This window comes from Sinocyclocheilus rhinocerous, unplaced genomic scaffold, assembly GCF_001515625.1.
Source record: "Sinocyclocheilus rhinocerous isolate Xijiao unplaced genomic scaffold, SAMN03320098_v1.1 scaffold402, whole genome shotgun sequence".
NCBI classification, from domain to species: domain Eukaryota; kingdom Metazoa; phylum Chordata; class Actinopteri; order Cypriniformes; family Cyprinidae; genus Sinocyclocheilus; species Sinocyclocheilus rhinocerous.
The window spans coordinates 892402-910601 of record NW_015626336.1 but is presented as its reverse complement, the minus strand read 5'-3'; the positions used below and the strand labels follow the sequence as shown (position 1 = coordinate 910601).

The following is an 18200-nucleotide window of genomic DNA, read 5'->3' as shown; positions in this document are numbered from 1 at the left end:
AAGCGACAGTTGTCGTGCCGCGCCGCATCAGCTAAAGTCTGTCTACACTGGACATGACAAAGCGACCATTGAAAATCATTTGAAATTTGTGTCAGCAAGTCATAAATAGAAAGTAGCAGCAGTTTACTGTCGGGGATTTGTCATGCTCGCGTCCGGTGTAGACACGGTGTTAGGAATCGTTATTTGTTTTCCCTTATAAGGATTCACGCTTCGGGCACACCCCCGCCGATGTCATCGTCCATCGCGATGTTTCACTGTAGACATCGTCCGATGCCAGTTTTGTAGACATCGTCCAACCCTACAGCTTACATGAACTTTCAAGATGTTTTGAAGAGTTTGCGTTGAGGGCTAGCTGTGCACTTTATGTTGTGTTCGAGAGATCAAAATAATTTTTTGCTGTATCCACTCCTAGTATATGATTCCCATTTGTAGTTTTTAAATATTGAGAATCCGATCTGTCCGCCTGCAGTTTCAAAGAACAAACATGTATGTTGTGTTCATTTCCGTCTTCTGTTTTTCTGTGCTGTAGGATTATCGTAACAGTGATTTGTATTGTATGTATTTCTACTGTATCAGTTTTAGTAGTATTTTGATTATTTTTACAGAATTTAACTACATCACGGACGATATGTCCATCAAATTTATCTTTTAACACTTCAGATATTGACATCTGTGAATATGAGATTTAAATTTCATGCTGTAATATCTAGTCATTGGCTTTGTTCAGAATAGCATACTTGCATACTTCACGTTATGTACCATAGGCCTGCAACAGTAATGCTATGTTTCTTATTTAATGTAGCAAGTGTTAACCCTGCAGATGAATGCATTTTTAGTCGAATTTGGTCCAATCAGTCAAAAAGGAGATATTAATAACAATCAGAGCTTATATTGCTACCAGTTCATATATCACTTTTTAAGTGGAATGTTGAGCATGTTGCATTGTGGGATGTAGTGGTTTTTTTTCCATAGCACTTTATTGCACACTGTGCCCAGTCTAAGTAATGCATACTGCAGATATATTATTAGTATGCTATTCTGAACATAGCCTTTCTATAAAGAGCCATTGAAAGTTTGAACACTGTGTGCGTTATATCTGAATATGGGATCATAATTATATGAAATAGCGTACTTAAGGTCTGAGCTCACTTCTTTGAGCTGACTTTATGCACTAACTAGTAAAAGGTAGAATTGTCCTTAATATTGGGAGATTGTTTGAATATATTAGAAAAACTATTTAATTTGCACAAGCCATCAGGGCTGGAAGAGTAAAGGGGAACCTGGAAAAGCACATTATTTTGAATCTCCTGAGAGACTTTTACCGTTGAATGTGAACTCATCTTGACATTTGTCTGCTTTTGAAACCCTGGTCATCATGTACATCAATAATGAACACAAGACGTCCATAAATGAAATGCATCGTTCCACTTGTACAGGTTTACTATAATAAAATACACTTTGAATAACACAGTACAGTCAAGACCATGCGTAACTGATTAAATGCATAATTAAATAAATTAGGGGGAAAAAAAAGAATCAACAAACTCTGTCCAGGAGACTGAAGGTGCATGTAGGGTTAAAGTGCATCTTCAGTATAACTGCTGCATGCTACAGAGATGCCAAGACTAGTACACACTGCTGCAGAAAACGTCTGAAACGAGCGTCATCAGATATACATCATGTAGTGTTTGTGAAGGTGATTTTAGACAATGCTCAGTTGATTTGATTACTTGGTTTTTGCTCCGGCAATGAAAATGATTGCAAAAGAAGCCAAAGTGGAATCAACCACTGCATGTTGCCGAGCAACAGCAAACTAACAGCCCGTCCAATCAGAATCAAGAACCAGAACTGTTGTATAAAAGAGACTTGTAGCATGTAAAGGTTTTAGTTAGAGGAATAGATCACCTAAAAATGAAAAATTGCTGAAAATTCACTCAATCAAAGATGTAGATGAGTTTGTTTCTTCATCAGATTTGGAGAAATGTAGCATTGCATCAGTTGCTCACCAATGGATGCTCTGCAGTGAATGGGTGCCGTCAGAATGAGAGTCCAAACAGCTGATAAAAACATCACAATAATCCACACCACTCCATTCCATCAGTTAACGTCTTGTGAAGCAGAAAGCTGCATGTTTGTAAGAAACAAATCCATCATTAAAACATTTCTAACTTCAAACCGTTGCCCACAGCTAAAATATTAGTCCTCTATCCATAATATTGCTTTCTCCGGTGAAAAAGTCTGAATCAGGAGAGAAATCTGCACAGATCACACATCGTTTACAAGCCAAAACAGTCCAAAAGAGTTCTAAACAACTATGTGGGTGGATTTTGATGTGAGAAACAACAGGAGATGGACTTTTTCACTGGAGGAAGCGTTATAATGGATTATGGGACATTTTTGACCAGAAGCAACTATTTAAAGTTAAAAACATCTTAATTATGGATTTGTTTCTTACAAACATGCAGCTTGATGGACTGGAACGGTGTGGATTATTGTGATGTTTTTATCAGCTGTTTGGACTCTCATTCTGACGGCACCCATTCACTGCAGAGGATCCACTGGTGAGAAAGTGATGCAATGCTACATTTCTTCAAATCTGATGAAGAAACAAATTCAACTACATCTTTGATGGCCTGAGGCTGAGTAATTTCTGCTATTCCTTTAAGTGATGCATTTGACGGAATGTGCAGGAAAGGGCGTTTGCATTTGATTTGCAGCATCTAAGCATCAGGAAGTCTTTTCGTTTCAAAGACAGATTTAAGCGACTGCTTGAGTGTTGAGTAACAGGTGAGTGGCAACAACCAACGATCTTCCATCTAATAACGTTGGATGCAGCAGTCGAGAATGAACAACGGCCGAAAGAGCTGTTAATGTGAACGTCCCAATGTTTTTGGGCCTTAACTCTTGTGCAACTAGCAAAATACTTCAAACCTCGATCTATACATAACCACTCATAAATGTCTCCTAAATATACTCATTTTCAAATTTAGAAATCGGTTAGAAAGCTAACAGTCGGTCCCTCTCATTCACCAGCTGTGAATTCATTAAAGTCATTTTATTCATGTGTCTCTCTCTTCATAGGCCAGGTCATGTTAATGCAGAGCACTGCGCCCCCTGCTGGAGCCCCCGGTCACTGCGTGCAGCCTCACCGGGAGTCTGTGCAGCGGGGCGTTTAACTGGAGATGTGAGGGGAAGAGAGGATGAGATGAAGGGAATGGAGAGAGAGGAGAGGATGTGCGCTCGCTGCAGACACGTCTACTGGTTCTTCTTGTCTTCAGGTGGGGAGTAGGGTGGAGGCTTGTCCTTCAGGATAAAAACAAAACAATATATTTTTAAGTTATTACCCAAGTTACTTTTTTTGGGCTTTGATGAAACTCTACAGGTTGGACCTGGTTGTATAGACTTTGTATAGATGTTTAACTAGGTTGCATGAACTTTACTATACATGAACTTGGTAAATAGGCTGGACTTGGTTATATAACAGGATATACTTGTTTGGATAACAGTTTGGATCTTGGTATATATTAAGTTTGTTAATATTTGAACCGGGATGTACAGTAGGTAGACTTTAACAAGTATATGGATTTAAGTTAACTACACATGAACTTAAGTCATAAAGTCATAAATTAACTTGGTTAACAGGTCGAACCTGATTATTATTTGGAATTTGTTACCAGGATAGACTTGGTAAACAGGTTGAACATGGTTATATTTGGATTTAGTTAACAGGATACACTTGGTTAACTAGTTTGACCAGTTTATATATAGATTTGAACAAGTTATATTTGGACTTTAACAAGTTTAAATTAGCTACACATGAACTTTGTCGTATATGAATTGGGTTAACAGGTTAAACCTGGTTTTATTTGGAATTTAAGACAATTAACTTGGTTCCATAAGAACTTCAGTGTTTCCCCTGCCATTATATTAGGGGGGCACCCCGCCCCCCTTGAAGGTCAAGTTAATTTTATTTTCTATATAGCGCCAGATCACAACAGAAGTCATTAAAAGTTTGCCTTTAACATTTGCTTTACATGCGTTCTGATTAATAAAATGTAATTTAACCATTAAAAAGGAGTCCAGAAAAATGAAAACGGAAAAAATCGAATCCTTTTGGAAATGGAAACCTAGGGGAAACACTGAAATATGTTATAAATGAACTTGGTCAGCAGGTTGGACCTGGTTATATATGGAAGTTAAACATGGTTAACAAGTTGGTTAACGCACCTCGGGCAGGTAGACCCGTGTCGGAGCAAACGTAGTCGCGCTGGAACTCGCTGCAGCTTCAGCTGCTTTTGCTTCGGCTAGAACAACAAATACAGTCAGTTTATATAAAAAGTCTGTCAGAGTTAACCAGTAAAACAGTGACTTGACGTATAAAACTCAAAGGAATTCAGTTGTGGCTCATACCTGCGGGGGTTCTGGGCAGGTCTGGGTCCGGAGCAGCGTGGTTCATCGGAGCTGTATACGGCGGAGGAGGCATGTAGGCTGCTGGTCCATCAAAGCCAGGAGGGTTGGGGTAAAATCCACCTACAGGACACAAATAACAGCAGTTCAGTGTTTGAATACAAGTTTAAATGTCAGTACTTAAACAGCGAAACCAGAGATTTTGGCTTGTGAGGTCAGAGCATGCGCTGTTATCTCCGCCTACTGGAAACTTTTTCAGGCTTCTGATTGGCCAACATGGCTTTACGGTTGAGATTATATCGCCACCTGTTGGCTTGGCATGCTCTTGACAGTGCTTCATAGCATGCTTTTGCGTTTTCATGTGGACGGAGATTTTTTTTAAAACGGAAAAAGGAAAAAATACCCGTGTACGTGTGGACATGGCCTTAGTTTGCTCAGCACTGTTTAGCAGTGAATCTGACCTGGAGGTGGAGGTCCAGGGTAGGCGTATCCAGGCGGAGGTGGTGCGGCCGAATACATGCCGTTAGCAGGAGGAGGAGGAGGGTAAGCGAACGCCCCGTTTGCCATGTAAGGACAGCCGTAGTTTACAGTCACCGGTTGCCCTCTGGATGCTGAAACGAAGGTAATGCTTCCACATCAAATCTGATGCTAAAACATTTCTTTTTAATAAAATTATATTACTTTTAAAACTGATTGAGCACAAACGTACCCTGTGCTGCCACCTGTAGCATGCACTGTCCAAACTCAATCGCTCCTCCGGCAACAAAAATCAACTTGAAGGTTGCAAAACCTTCCCAGCCACCTGGAGCAGTGATGGAAACATGCTTTAGTATATTTTAGTTCCACGAGTACATTGTTACTTTCTTCCAAGGACCCGATTATTCAAATGAAAACTTGAGCAGGGTCACGATTCGGAGCGGAGTACTTTTATTTATTTAAAGTCTAACATGTTAACATGTAATACAAAATTGAACTTTTTTTTTTTTACATGAATGCATAATATTATATATATATTATATTATATATAGTATTTATTATTATATTAACACCAACAGTGTGTAATATAAAGGCCTGTCAATTGTTTTGAATTAATTACATGATATGAAAATTTGGTTTGTTTTAATTACTTTTTCTTATTTGTAAGTCGCTTTGGATAAAAGCGTCTGCTAAATGACAAAGTAAAAAGTAAGCAGACACAATAATAATTTTCGATATTTTGACTGTTTCATGTGGTTCGCGACCAGTGTTATTTTAGCATTATTTGTACCCTACTAATATTTATATTTGAATTCACAATAAAGATTTTTACAACAACGGATAGGGCAGTGGTTTTGGCCTGTGATTTGGTTTATTCCCTCATTGCACAGCTGCAGTGTTCATTTTAGGCTCGGTGTTTTACCTCCAGGCTCGGCGCTGATCGTGCCCTTGATGTAGTTGGCACCAAGTACTGGCTGTTTGACCTCACAGCCCTTCATAAGATAAAACGGCATCATGAACGACTGCAGGGGGTCCTTCCCTTTAGTCAAGAAGATCACCTAAACATCAAACCACATAAGCAGCAAATGATGAACATATTCATTTACTGAGGTTATTTACAAACCACTGAACAAGTCCAGTCAGGAGACAGACAAGGCCAAGACCATATTCAAATATATATTTAAAGATTTTCCTTGCTCTGTCCTTATCATCATTCAAAAATAAGATGATTATCTAACCCCTCCTCTTGTATTACGTACCCTGTAAGGTGTCAGGTAGATGCTTCCCTTCTTGCTTTTTCTGAAGGCTTCTGGCAAGCGTTCTGCGTCACTGAACACCAGCTCCACATTCTCATAGGACATCAAGACACTGTAGGAAAACAGATTTGTTTTATTACAGTCAGCACATTCTGTGCCAACACATAATGAACAAAGCTAGCTTTGCCATCACTGACAAGGAACAAAGACTTTTGCTTATAGTTTTAAAGAATACCAGCATCACTGTAGTTCTAAGAGCATTTTTCTATAATAATATAATATTATAACCCTAACAACAACAACAATAAAATATTAATAATATTTTAATGATTAATTATTATTTATAATAATATAAAAATGTAAGAAATAAAATAAATTATTTTACAATTTATTTGTAATTTATTACTATTATTATTGTAATTATAAGTTGTAGTTATATTTGTCTATAATGTTACAATAAATCATTATATATAAATAACATAAACATTTAAGAAATAAAAAACTAAATATAATAATGATAATAATAAGCAAAAATATTATATTAAACATTATATAAATAATAATAATTATTATTATTGTAATTATAAGATGTAGTACTAAGAACATTTGTCTATAATGTTGTAATAATTCACTATAAATAATAATAGTAGGAGTAATAAAATACATACAAATATTAATGATTATAAATAAAAAGTCAATAATAATAATAATAATATAAAAACACAAGAAAAATATTTTTATTGTTGTTGTGGACTATTATTGTGTGAATAATATAGCCTAGTAAATGTACTCCAAGATTTATTTTAGAGTTAATGAAGATAATGTAATGTAGAATAGATGCAGAAAAGTTAAATGAATAAAAAAACCTAAATAAAAAGATGGTATCAAATCTATTTGGGTATTTCTATGATTATTGGTTATTACTGATGATGATGTAATTGCTGGAGTCATCGATCTCAGTGTTAAGATCACAGCTATTGTGAAACTTTAAGAGCATTCTTCTTAAGAGCATGTCATTTATTTTAGCAGAAGCGTAAGAAGATTATTGCTGACCTACTGCGACTAACACAGCCATTCACGGCACAAACGCGAATCCTACTACGGCGAATGCTGAGCTCATTAATATTAATGACGTAACGTGGCATTCCTCCAGCTGATTGGCTGAAAGACAAATTGGAGGTTCACGCATCCGAATATTAATAAGGCTACGTGACTGAACGCTGCAGGAAGGTTTCCAAGCAACTTGAGCATGACTAAATTAATATTCATAGAGCACACTTCACCATAGTAGGATTCTGAAAGCTGCGCAAGATCCATGTTTTTAAAAAGATAACAACTTATGGGACTGAATATGGGCTACATTTACAGTGTGTAAACATGATGTTGCTTAAAATAAACACATAAAAGGCAGACGGTCTGAATACAGTGCAAATGAATAAAATGGGTGTGATCTAACGGTTCACGCGATGTTATTCAACACATGACACTGTAGACTGTATTATTCTTATTATGTGAATACAGAAACACATAACACACAATAATTAATTCAATATGGACGTTTTGGACAAATCCGTGCAGTCAGAAATAGGACAGTACCAGCTTTATATAATAATAAAAAACAATAACGGCAATATTAATCAAAGAGTCTGATTCCGCGACATTACCTTTCGCTGTTGTTGATGATAACACCTCCAGATTCAGAGTGATTGTTGTTGAGGGCCATGCTTGATTTCTGTCTGTTATTGTGTGAAATTGACGCTCTACATTCCACGAGCGCAACTCGAAGATCCACCTGCACTTCCGGCATAGGTCACGCCCCCCGATGACGTCAACGAGCGGGTTGGAGATATTTCCCGAACCTTCTCAAATAACAAATAAATACTTATCAAAGGAGAATCATCTTAATCTCATAATGTTTTATTTTTCTAAGACAGATAGATAAATTCTTTAAAAAAAAAACTGCATAAATTATTCTTGAAATGGCCAAAATAAAATTTTAAGACAGAAGGTAAATATTCTATCATTGAATTTTGATGTTGCATCCACTATTTTATACGGAATTGTTCTGTTTATATTCTGAACCATTTCTATTTTGTATAGAAATTGTATTTGATGCAATTACATAAAAAGTAACTAATTAAATTACAGAAAAAAAATAATAGTAATCCCTTACTTTACTTTTGAAGAGAAAGCAATTAAAAGGAAAGAAATTAAATTACAGTAAGTAATGCATTACACCTAACACTGTGTCCAACCAACAGCCAGCATCGACTTTTATTTTGTAATATGACATAATGCTTAAGTAAACCTTAAAACTACGTTAAAGAATGTTTATATTTCTATGTAGGTCAAAAGATTATTGTTTGGAGTTTTAATCCGTGCCATTGCTAAATAATAAATAATTTTCACGCAGCACCCCTGTGTAAAATATGGTATCTGCTGCTTCCGAAAGATCGTCATCTGAAACAGACGCCATTTTGGATCTTGTACCGAGAGGTATTGTACGTATACCCTTACGTCTACTGTGAGCCAACATGGCCGATAAGACTCCTCAGTTTCCTACCATGTGGATAACGCAGAACGTCGCTCTGCGTGAACTCGTGTCTGTTTCCTGCGTGCTGAAGTGGAGCAGCATGGCTTCATCTGCGAAGAGGCGAGCTATTGAAACGGGACTAAATCCTCAAGACAGCGATGAAAGCTCGGACGAGGGTCTGGAAGACTCTGGCGACGAGGACAATGAAGATTCAGAAGAAATAAACGAGGTAAGTTGCGATGTTACTGGAGCCAATAATGTCGTGATGTGCAGGCCAAACTGGCTCTGCGTTGAAAAACGTTGTTTTGTGATCAGTATATGTGTTTTGGGTTGTGTTTAGGAGGTTATCGTGGACTTTGAGGCACACACGATATCTGACAACGACTTTCATGGCATTAAAACCCTTCTGCAACAGGTAAGTTACAGAGACATTCATGTTTGCATTGAACTGAACATACAGATGTAACTTCCACTGCTCAATTTGCACTTCAACAGAGATTAAAAAGCGCAAAGAATATGTATACATTATATTTTCACTCATATGTATGTTTTTGTTTTTCCAGCTGTTCCTGAAGTCTCAAGGTGGCAGAGTCTTTTGATTGATAAAGAATATCTCTGGTTTTGAGACTTTAGTCTTTGCAACTTCAGGGATCTTATCTATGCACAATCAGCTTGTAACACTCCAAAGAGAAAGGAAAACTTGAAATCGCATCATATGACCCCTTTAAGAGAAACAATTAATTTGAATTATAAGCAAATCAACACTAAACTTTTAGAGACTTGTTTAAATAATAGTGTAATTTTTTTATTTACAAAAATGTGTTCCTTAATTTTTTTTTCATTTTGTAACTATATTTCACAGTATATTATTGCTTGTAATTAAACCTTAAAACAAGTTTATTTTTTCAAACCAGGTGTCACAAGGAAGTGCTAAAGAGAATTGTAAAGACAAAAATAAAAGATTAAAATGAATTAAAAATGTTTAAATAAATAACAAAATTAAGATCTAAATAAATGAATGAATAAAATATAATTAATAGAAATAAAAAAATGTAAACAAACAAAATAGACACCAAACAGTACATTGCAGCAATGTAATATACTAACTATATTCTCACATTTATAATATGCATTCATTATGTACAAACTTTTTTTGTACATGAAAATAGACAACATTTTTGCATGAGGGTTACTCGCATAAGGTTAATATATTTGGGGTTCATGGTATTTAAAAAATGAAAACCCCTGCCCTAAAATATACTGATAATCACCATATGTATAATATATTATTAAACGTAATGAACATATGGGTGAACAGTGTATATGTCCTATTATCATTGTAATTAATGTTTTTAAGTATCTTTTCTGTGTTTGACTCCAGCAAGCGGAGGTACCGGAGGACAGTGATGACGAGGGCGACCCAGACGAGGTGTTTGGAGTCATCAGCATGGTGAACCTCACAGAGAGACAGGTGATAATACCCCATTTCTGAATCTTCTCATGAATATCTGATGAATCATTTATTTGCGGCTCTGGATCAGTGCTGTTTGTGTCCCGTCTGATCGTCTCGTGTGTGTGTGTGTGTGTGTGTGTGTGTTGATCAGGGTGTGGAGTGTCTGGAGAAGCTGAAGGATATGCTTATAGAGCAGTGTGCCAAAAGCAGCTCCCCGGATGTTCAGGAGCGGTTCGAGCAGCTGCTGCTGGGTAATGCACAATTTGCACTTCAGCAGAGATTAAAAATGACAACGAATATGAATACATTATATTTACACACACACACACACGTATGTTTTTGTTTTTCCAGCTGTTCCTGAAGTCTCATGTGAACACATCTGATCTGACTGACATCATCATCCAGCAGAAGCACATTGGCAGTGTCATCAGGGTGAGACTCATTTGGATAATCATATATTTATTTAGTTTGATACTTTCAAAAATTGGTTTCTTAATTTTTGCTGTTATTGTTTTAATGGTAATTTATCTGCATTGCACATTATCATAGACTGATAACCACCATAATAATAGCTAATAATTAATAGTAATGGACATATGGATGAACAGTGGCTAGATTCAATTTTTTATGAAATATACTTAAGTTAATGGTCAAATATCAGATCCTGGTTGCAAAAACACTTTAAAGCTTAAAGGTGTCATATGATGCTTTTTTAAAGATCATTATTTGGTGTAACAGAATATGTTGACATGCTTTAATGTTCAAAAAACACATTATTTTTCAAATACTGTACATTTGGATCAGTGCTGTTTGTGTCCCGTCTGATCGTCTCGTGTGTGTGTGTGTGTGTGTGTGTGTGTTGATCAGGGTGTGGAGTGTCTGGAGAAGCTGAAGGATATGCTTATAGAGCAGTGTGCCAAAAGCAGCTCCCCGGATGTTCAGGAGCGGTTCGAGCAGCTGCTGCTGGGTAATGGACACTCTGTCGGGCTGCTGCTGAGCGAGAGATTCGTCAACGTCCCGCCACAGATCGCCCTCCCCATGCACAAACAACTTCAGTAAGTGTTCAGTGTTCTGACCAGCAGAGGGAGTCAGAGGGTGTGCTTCTGAAAATAATACATGTAGGCATGTGCAAATATAGGGTTCCAAATTTCTTAAGACAAGACACTACATGCAAAAACTTTAAAAAAAAAAATTTTTATGCACTGGTCAGTTGTGAGATTTTGGGTTATTTGGCTTTTCATAATGTGTTGTTCAGTATGGAGGGCCAAATCACTCAAAATTAAATCATGTTTAAATATATAATTAAATCATTAAATACATAAAGAAATGCATAAATAAATGAATACAGTTAACTAAGACAAATTTTTGTTACTTGAACTAAAATAAAAAATATTGTAATTTTTTTTTTAATTCAAAAGCTTTTTTCTTTTTTTTTAATTAATTTATTTCAGCTAGTTGCCTAGGAAATATTTCTTTTTTATTTAGTTTACTTTGATGTACTAAACAACTAAAATTTAAATAGAAATAAATTAAAAGTATATAAACATAAAAAACTACAAAAAATAAACAACAAATTTGTATTAAAGCTTTAAAATTAAAAGAGAAAATATAAAAATAAAAGTAATTAAAAAAAATATTTAAAAAATTATAATAATATCTCAATAATACTAAAAGCATGGTGATTTTATTTATTTATTTGCTGTTGATATCCTCTGTCGATATTTTCTGATTTGCGGAGAGATAAAAAAGAAAAATCTAAAATCTCTTCTGTAAAAACCTTTAAGTCTAATATGTCAACAAAATAAAAAAAGAAATTAAACCTGGCTTTATTTATCCAAAATGATCTTTTTTTATGCTGGAAATGTATGTAAATTAGTCCATTAGTTAGATAAAGCCTCATTTGCCTATTTAAACAACATATAAAAAAAAAACTTGTAATGCAAAAAACATGTTTGAAATTTGTTTGGTCTGATAATCGGTCAAATGGAAAAGTATGGTGATATATTGGTTACATTTTTTTACTCTATCCACCTGGAGTGTCTTGCCTTAAAAAGGGTCATTGAAAAGAAAAACTAATTATAAAGTGTGCATGATCAGTTGAAGAAATTATATTAAACATAATATAATGCATGGAAGATGCAGGAAACTCTGTCAGCGTTACTCTACTGCTGCTCTCGTGCTAATCGTGTTGTGTCAGGCTGAAGCTGTCGTAGTGTTACTGACGATCAGCGCTAATTCCGTCACCTGGATTTATAAGGATCTTTTGTAACCGTGTCTCTAATGTGGGTCAGTGTATAACACATGTAGATGAGCCACTTTACATCCCACAAAGTGTTACACCATAAAAAAACAACCAAACATTTCTCATGTTTCTAAAACACTCACAGAGCTAGTTTGAGAAACACAGTTTAGTGCAGGTGTTGATGGTATTCATGCTGTCTGGTTTCACAGGAAGGAAATGGCCGAAGCACAAAGGACCAATAAACCCAGCGGTAAATGCCAGTTCTGCCTGATGATCAGTAAAACCTGCAAACCAGTCAAGAAGAGCAGATCTGGTCCAGCTCAACCCAAAGAGGAGCTGCTGTTTGTGAACGACGAGGAGGAGTTCTTCTATGAGGTTCATTTAACTTTCACTTCTCATTAGGGCTGGGCCAGAATATTAGATTATTCGAATATTCATTCGGTGGGTTGGCATTCGATTTTCAATTTTGATATTCGACTATTCTTTTTTTCTTTTTCGAACACCTGGCATCCCCCGAGAAACGGTTCTCATTCGCGCTTGAATATGAATCGCCCATGAGTGAACGTCATGATTCAGTTCATCTGGAAGAGAAGACAAAACCGACCCCCACCGTCGTTTTGATTTTTTTATAGTAATAAAAATCATTTAGTTCAGTAAAAGAACAGACACTACAATTAAAATTGTTTCTTATTTAATTGGTTCCACATTGTTTGCTGATTTTTACTTTATTTAAACTTTGTGTAATTTATTTATTTTATTTGACATCAAGGTGTATGCCGTGCCTCCAAGCTTTCTTACTCGTTTTGCTAATAAACGTTCTACATTTCTTATTTATTTGGTTATATATTATACACGTTTACTTATTTCCAGTTTTGTATACCCATTTAAACTTAATGTAAGTTATTTGTTATTTTATATTAGGCGGCTTGCCCTATAGCATGGTGTATTTTTATTCGTTTTGTTAATAAAAGTTCTATGTTTTATATATAGGCTAAAGTGAGTTTGACGTTGTATTTTGTTGATGCATTCAAGCAATTGACGCCGAATTGCCGCTAATTCGAAAGTGAAAGTAAAATGCGCATGGTGCTTTTAAGCTATTTAAAAGCGAAGGAAAGCAAGGAAAAGAGGGAAAATTCAAACGAACTAAAAACAAACAATTGCTTTACGCCGAATTGCCGCTTTTTAAAAATGAAAGTAAAATGCGCACGCCGCTTTTGCAAGCTATTTAAAAGCGAAGGAAAAAGAGGAAACGCCCCCGCAGTGATGTCACACGTCGATTAACCGGTGGGAAAATGTCCTCGCCTTCACAACCCTATTCTTGACATAATAAAAATGCAAACAGACAGACAGACACACAGAGATTCCTGCCTTTAATAGAAAGAAGAATATGTTCAGCCCCCTCGCTCCGAAGCTTCGAATATTCGGTGTTGATTACTACCGAAGCTTCAAAGCGCAAAAAATGGAATTCGGACCAGCCCTACTTCTCATATCCCGACTTATATTGAAGTCAGTATGTCCTCAGAATGGATTTTTTACTGATTAGCACAGAAGTTTAATTGTCCAATGATTAAGCAGTGATGAATTTTTTTTCAAGGATATTTAAAATAAAAAATAAAAATGTTATACTTGCATTTTGTTTTAAATTTTTGCTTTTTGTTCCGTTTTAAAGTTTGTCTCGTCTTTTTTATTAGGTTTTTAAATGTCAATATAGTTTTTATTTCAGTTTTAAAAATTTTATTTGGCAACTAGCTGAAATAAAAATTGTAAAAAAAATATTGTATATTTTTTTAGTTCTATGCACTTATATTCCTTTTTAATATATTAAAATTGCAGCAATTGTTTTGCAATTTTTATTCGATTTTTTGTTTGAAAACTAGCTAAAATAATCTTAATGTTTGTGTTTCATGCAAATGATTTTATGCTTTTCACGTTAGTTAACTATAATAACCCTGCTTTGACTAATGAATTTCAATGACTTTTCCAGTTGTTCACATTATAAAAAAATAATTGATAGAGATTGCAATCAGAAAGTTTCTACCTAATTAAATGTTTCTGAGCTAAACATAACTAGAGAAATCCATGACGTTATCAATTGTTAATATTTAATTATTAATAACATTGAAACCTGAATATAATCTGCAGAAAAGGGTTGTTTTGGCTTGACCTTAAACACATTTTCTTGTTTCACAGCAAGCCACGCTGAAGTTCAGCTACTGCGTTCAGGACGAGGCTGATTCCTGTGCGACGGGAAAGTGGTCTTACGACGACGTACCGATGAAACCATTCCGCACGGTGATGGTGATCCCGACGGACAAGATGGGAGCCGTCATGGATAAAATGACTGAATATCTGACCGTCTGAACCGTCCAACACTGAACTCTTCTTGGTCTAGAAAAGAGATGTTTAATGTCCCAGGCCTTGAGCTTAAGGCGTAATGTATAAACCAGCCACAAACCAGTGAAATCATTTATTTCTGTACATAATCAGTTGAAATTACCCACAAAATAAACAAGCCAAACAGGACTCAAGTGTCTTTTGAAGAGTAACAATACAAAATAATTGAACACTATTTACACAAGTATGATTCGATGAGGTCACTGTATGACGCATCGGTCATGTGATTCGGCTTCTGCCGTCTCTGTCTTTGTTTCTGGCGCGGCCGCTTGAGGTTTTGTTCTTGCATTCCCCGTCCCGTCGCTGTCCAGAATGTGCTGCAGGATCTCTTTACTTTCACTAGGTGGCAGATTACAGAAAAAATACTGCGGTGCCATTTGAAGAAACCTGAAAGAGAAGGGAACAGGGCTTAGACTACGCAATTAATTGATCAAAAGTGCCAGTAAAGACATTTATAATGTTACAAAACATTTCTATTTCAAATAAATGTTGTTCTTTTGAACTTTCTATTCGTTGTGAAAAATAAAACCCTATGACTGTTTCCACAAAAATAAGCAGCAACACAATGGTTTTCAGCATTAATAACGATTCTTGAGCAGCAAATCAGCTATTCTGAAGGAGCATGTGACACTGAGGCTGAAAATACAGCTTTCCATCACATGAATAAATAAAATGTTACAATATATTCAGACAAAATAGTTATTTTAAATTGTAATAATGTTCCACATTTTTAGCGTTTTTATTTTATTTTTAATCAAATAAATGCAGCCTTTGCAAGCATAAGAGACTTCACACAAAAAAAAAAACTTACTGACCCCAGACTTTTGAATGGAAGCATATATTACTGCAATTTTTTAATTTTCAAGAATTTATTTTCAAGAGCAAACTGATTTTAATCCATTTAAAATTATGAATAATGAAAATAAATGTAGTTATTTAAAAAAAATAAAATACAATGAACAAATTGAATAAAAAATGATTGTCAGTTGTCAATGCTGATTGTAAAGCTTGTATTCCATTCTGGACACCAGAATTGTAACATTTCTAATAATGTTCAGGATGTGTTTATTTCTGCTAAATGAATGTAAGAAGAGCAAAGGTGAGCAGCAGCTGATCTGCTTTAATCCTCATGTGGATCTGAAAAGCTCTCTATTGTGAGACCAGATTACTGATGATGACACGTCAGAAAACCTGATCAGAGCAGGAGGACACACACTTACGCCTGCGGTGAGATCTGTGTGACGGTGCGGATGCAGTTGTTGTCGGAGAGGTTGTACTCGTGGAACAGAACCCACTCCGGCAGACCCAGTTTATGAGCTTTTGCTCCGTAACCCGACAGACGGTGAACCTGAGCCACGTGTTTGTTCAGCAGCATGAAGTAATTCCCCGAACCGTCCACATCTCTGGCGATCTGAGGGACACGAGAGCTTCAGAAAACACATTCATGACTGACGCTTCAAATTCAAGCCCAAAATATATTCAAATGAGACCTGAGGAAAAAAATTTAATTAAAAAGCTTTTTGGACTAAGTTTTTGTACTAACAAAAGGTTTTTTTTTAGTACAGTAAGGTTTTTTTTTTTTTAGAAAACAATTTGTAAAAAAAAAAAAATGTAAATAAAAAAATATTATGAAAATGACAAAATAATTATAAATAAAAACATTTTTAAATAATATAAATTGAAATAAATGAAACTTCACCACTGCTCCTGACTGAAATCTGACACACACACACACACACACACAGAGACGCTTAACACACTCTCGCTCTTCACCTGAGCATTCATGAGAGGAGGAGCGGCGCTCACATGGTTCCTTCTGGCTGCGTTTGAAGGTGTTGTAGATGTTGATGAGAGTGAAGTGGTCGCCCTCGGGATGCTGGAACTTCATATGACAGCGCATGACTTCTGTTGCCATGCCGACGGGAGGCTCGATGAAGCAGCTTGGTGCTGATGGAAACAGATGCATGAAAACAGAAGGAGCTCAAAATATACGGTGGAGTTTGAGTGTGCTTTTAAAACACATCCATATCTAGTATAGTTAGAGCTGATTTTTATTTATTTTTTTAAGATAAAATACTTTCTCAACTTTAGGTACACCGCCGCTTGTGCATTAATTACATACGTCACTATCAAGAGTCCTCATAGAACATAGAAATGATGCCACGAATCATGATGATTTGTAACTTTAAATATATTTATTTATTCTGAACAATATATTTATACAAGACATTTATATAATTCCTAATTTTACTGAGTTCATTTCTAATAACTATTTATTTATTTCAAATTTTTCAAATTTTTTTTAAATTTAATTTAGTTTAATTGTATTAATACACACATATTTATATAGTTACATTTTATTAATAATAAGTACATAACATACATAATTAAGTTATTTAAAAATATAATATAATAATATTAATAATATACAAAATATTTCATTTGTTTTTCATTTTAATGTCTCTATATAACCCATACATGACATTAAAAATTAATTAAATGTTAAAATAAGTTAAATTAAATTAATTTAATTTAATGTAATATAATATAATATTGTAATAATAATAATAATAAATATCTATAAATAAGAAAAATATAAAACACATGGCTGACTGGCTATTAGTCATTGAAAATCAGTTGGCCACATTTTTCAGTCTGTGTTCAAGCATTACCTGTTAGCATTGCAGCGATGGTTAGCATCTCGCTAGCGCAGTCAAACTCGCAGGACGCTAACAGAGCCTTCGCCATCTGCGGATCCAGAGGAAGCTCTGACATGATGATGCCCATCTCAGACAGGTTTCCATCGTTGTCCAAAGCAGCGAGATAATCGAGCTCCTCCAACGCCTGCATGAGGCCCTCGGGATCTGGAAGAGGAAATCAAAGCAAAAAACATGCAAACGTGTCCTTCTGCGACTTATTAAATGGGTTTAATGAAACAAGTGTGGGCAGTTGTCTCTGGTATTTCTAAAAATAAATCACTTGATGTAGATGGGCAGTTCTCCATGTTTCCACACTGACTGAGCCCTTCTCTTCCTGTGTATTGTGTCTGTTTGGTCACTAATGAATTTCTCTCTTTCTCCTCTGAGCTTCCCACCGTCCAAACAGTGACCAGAAACAATGAGTGTAAAGAGCTGTCAGTTCAGCAAATGCACACATGACCGAACGCCAGTCAGAAACCAGAAACCCATCCATACACCTTCGAAATAGCAACAATTATAGACTACAGCGAGACTTTACAGAATAAACCTGCCGTGTTCATGAAGAATTCTAACTTTTAGGTGATCTATCAATGGTGTTTATTATGGAAGCTTGGATAAAAAATAAAACTGAACAAAAATTTTAAAAGATAATTCTGACTTTTTCCCTTTGCAATTCAGAACTGGAAGATATAAACTCAGAATTGTGAGATATATAAACTCAGAATCGCGAGATTTTGTA

General features: G+C 35.5%; 3 protein-coding genes across 3 annotated transcripts in view; 1 reads left to right on the top strand and 2 right to left on the bottom strand.

The window, feature by feature from the left end:
- Positions 1–2581: 2581 nt before the first annotated feature.
- LOC107711317 (WW domain-binding protein 2-like) lies at positions 2582–7955 on the bottom strand. The gene is made up of 8 exons (XM_016516287.1): positions 7805–7955; positions 6144–6252; positions 5807–5942; positions 5117–5209; positions 4869–5018; positions 4411–4530; positions 4228–4304; positions 2582–3303 (listed from the first exon to the last, which is right to left on the bottom strand). Exons 1-8 carry the CDS (start codon positions 7945–7947, stop codon positions 3256–3258), a joined length of 876 nt encoding a protein of 291 aa, XP_016371773.1. The 5' UTR covers positions 7948–7955; the 3' UTR covers positions 2582–3255.
- Positions 7956–8603: 648 nt separating this feature from the next.
- LOC107711409 (protein BCCIP homolog) lies at positions 8604–14891 on the top strand. Its single transcript, XM_016516403.1, has 8 exons — positions 8604–8902; positions 9014–9088; positions 9237–9263; positions 10055–10144; positions 10278–10377; positions 10950–11181; positions 12578–12743; positions 14559–14891. Exons 1-8 carry the CDS (start codon positions 8675–8677, stop codon positions 14727–14729), a joined length of 1089 nt encoding a protein of 362 aa, XP_016371889.1. The 5' UTR covers positions 8604–8674; the 3' UTR covers positions 14730–14891.
- Positions 14892–14948: 57 nt separating this feature from the next.
- LOC107711400 (putative pre-mRNA-splicing factor ATP-dependent RNA helicase DHX32) overlaps positions 14949–18200 on the bottom strand; it is a 12165-nt gene continuing 8913 nt past the window's right edge. The window contains exons 6-10 of the mRNA XM_016516393.1: positions 17435–17626; positions 16569–16709; positions 16462–16480; positions 15983–16189; positions 14949–15149 (exon numbers count right to left, since the gene is read on the bottom strand). Of these exons, the coding sequence (XP_016371879.1) occupies positions 14963–15149; positions 15983–16189; positions 16462–16480; positions 16569–16709; positions 17435–17626 (746 nt within the window). The 3' untranslated portion in view covers positions 14949–14962. The remainder of the gene's footprint in view (positions 15150–15982; positions 16190–16461; positions 16481–16568; positions 16710–17434; positions 17627–18200) is intronic.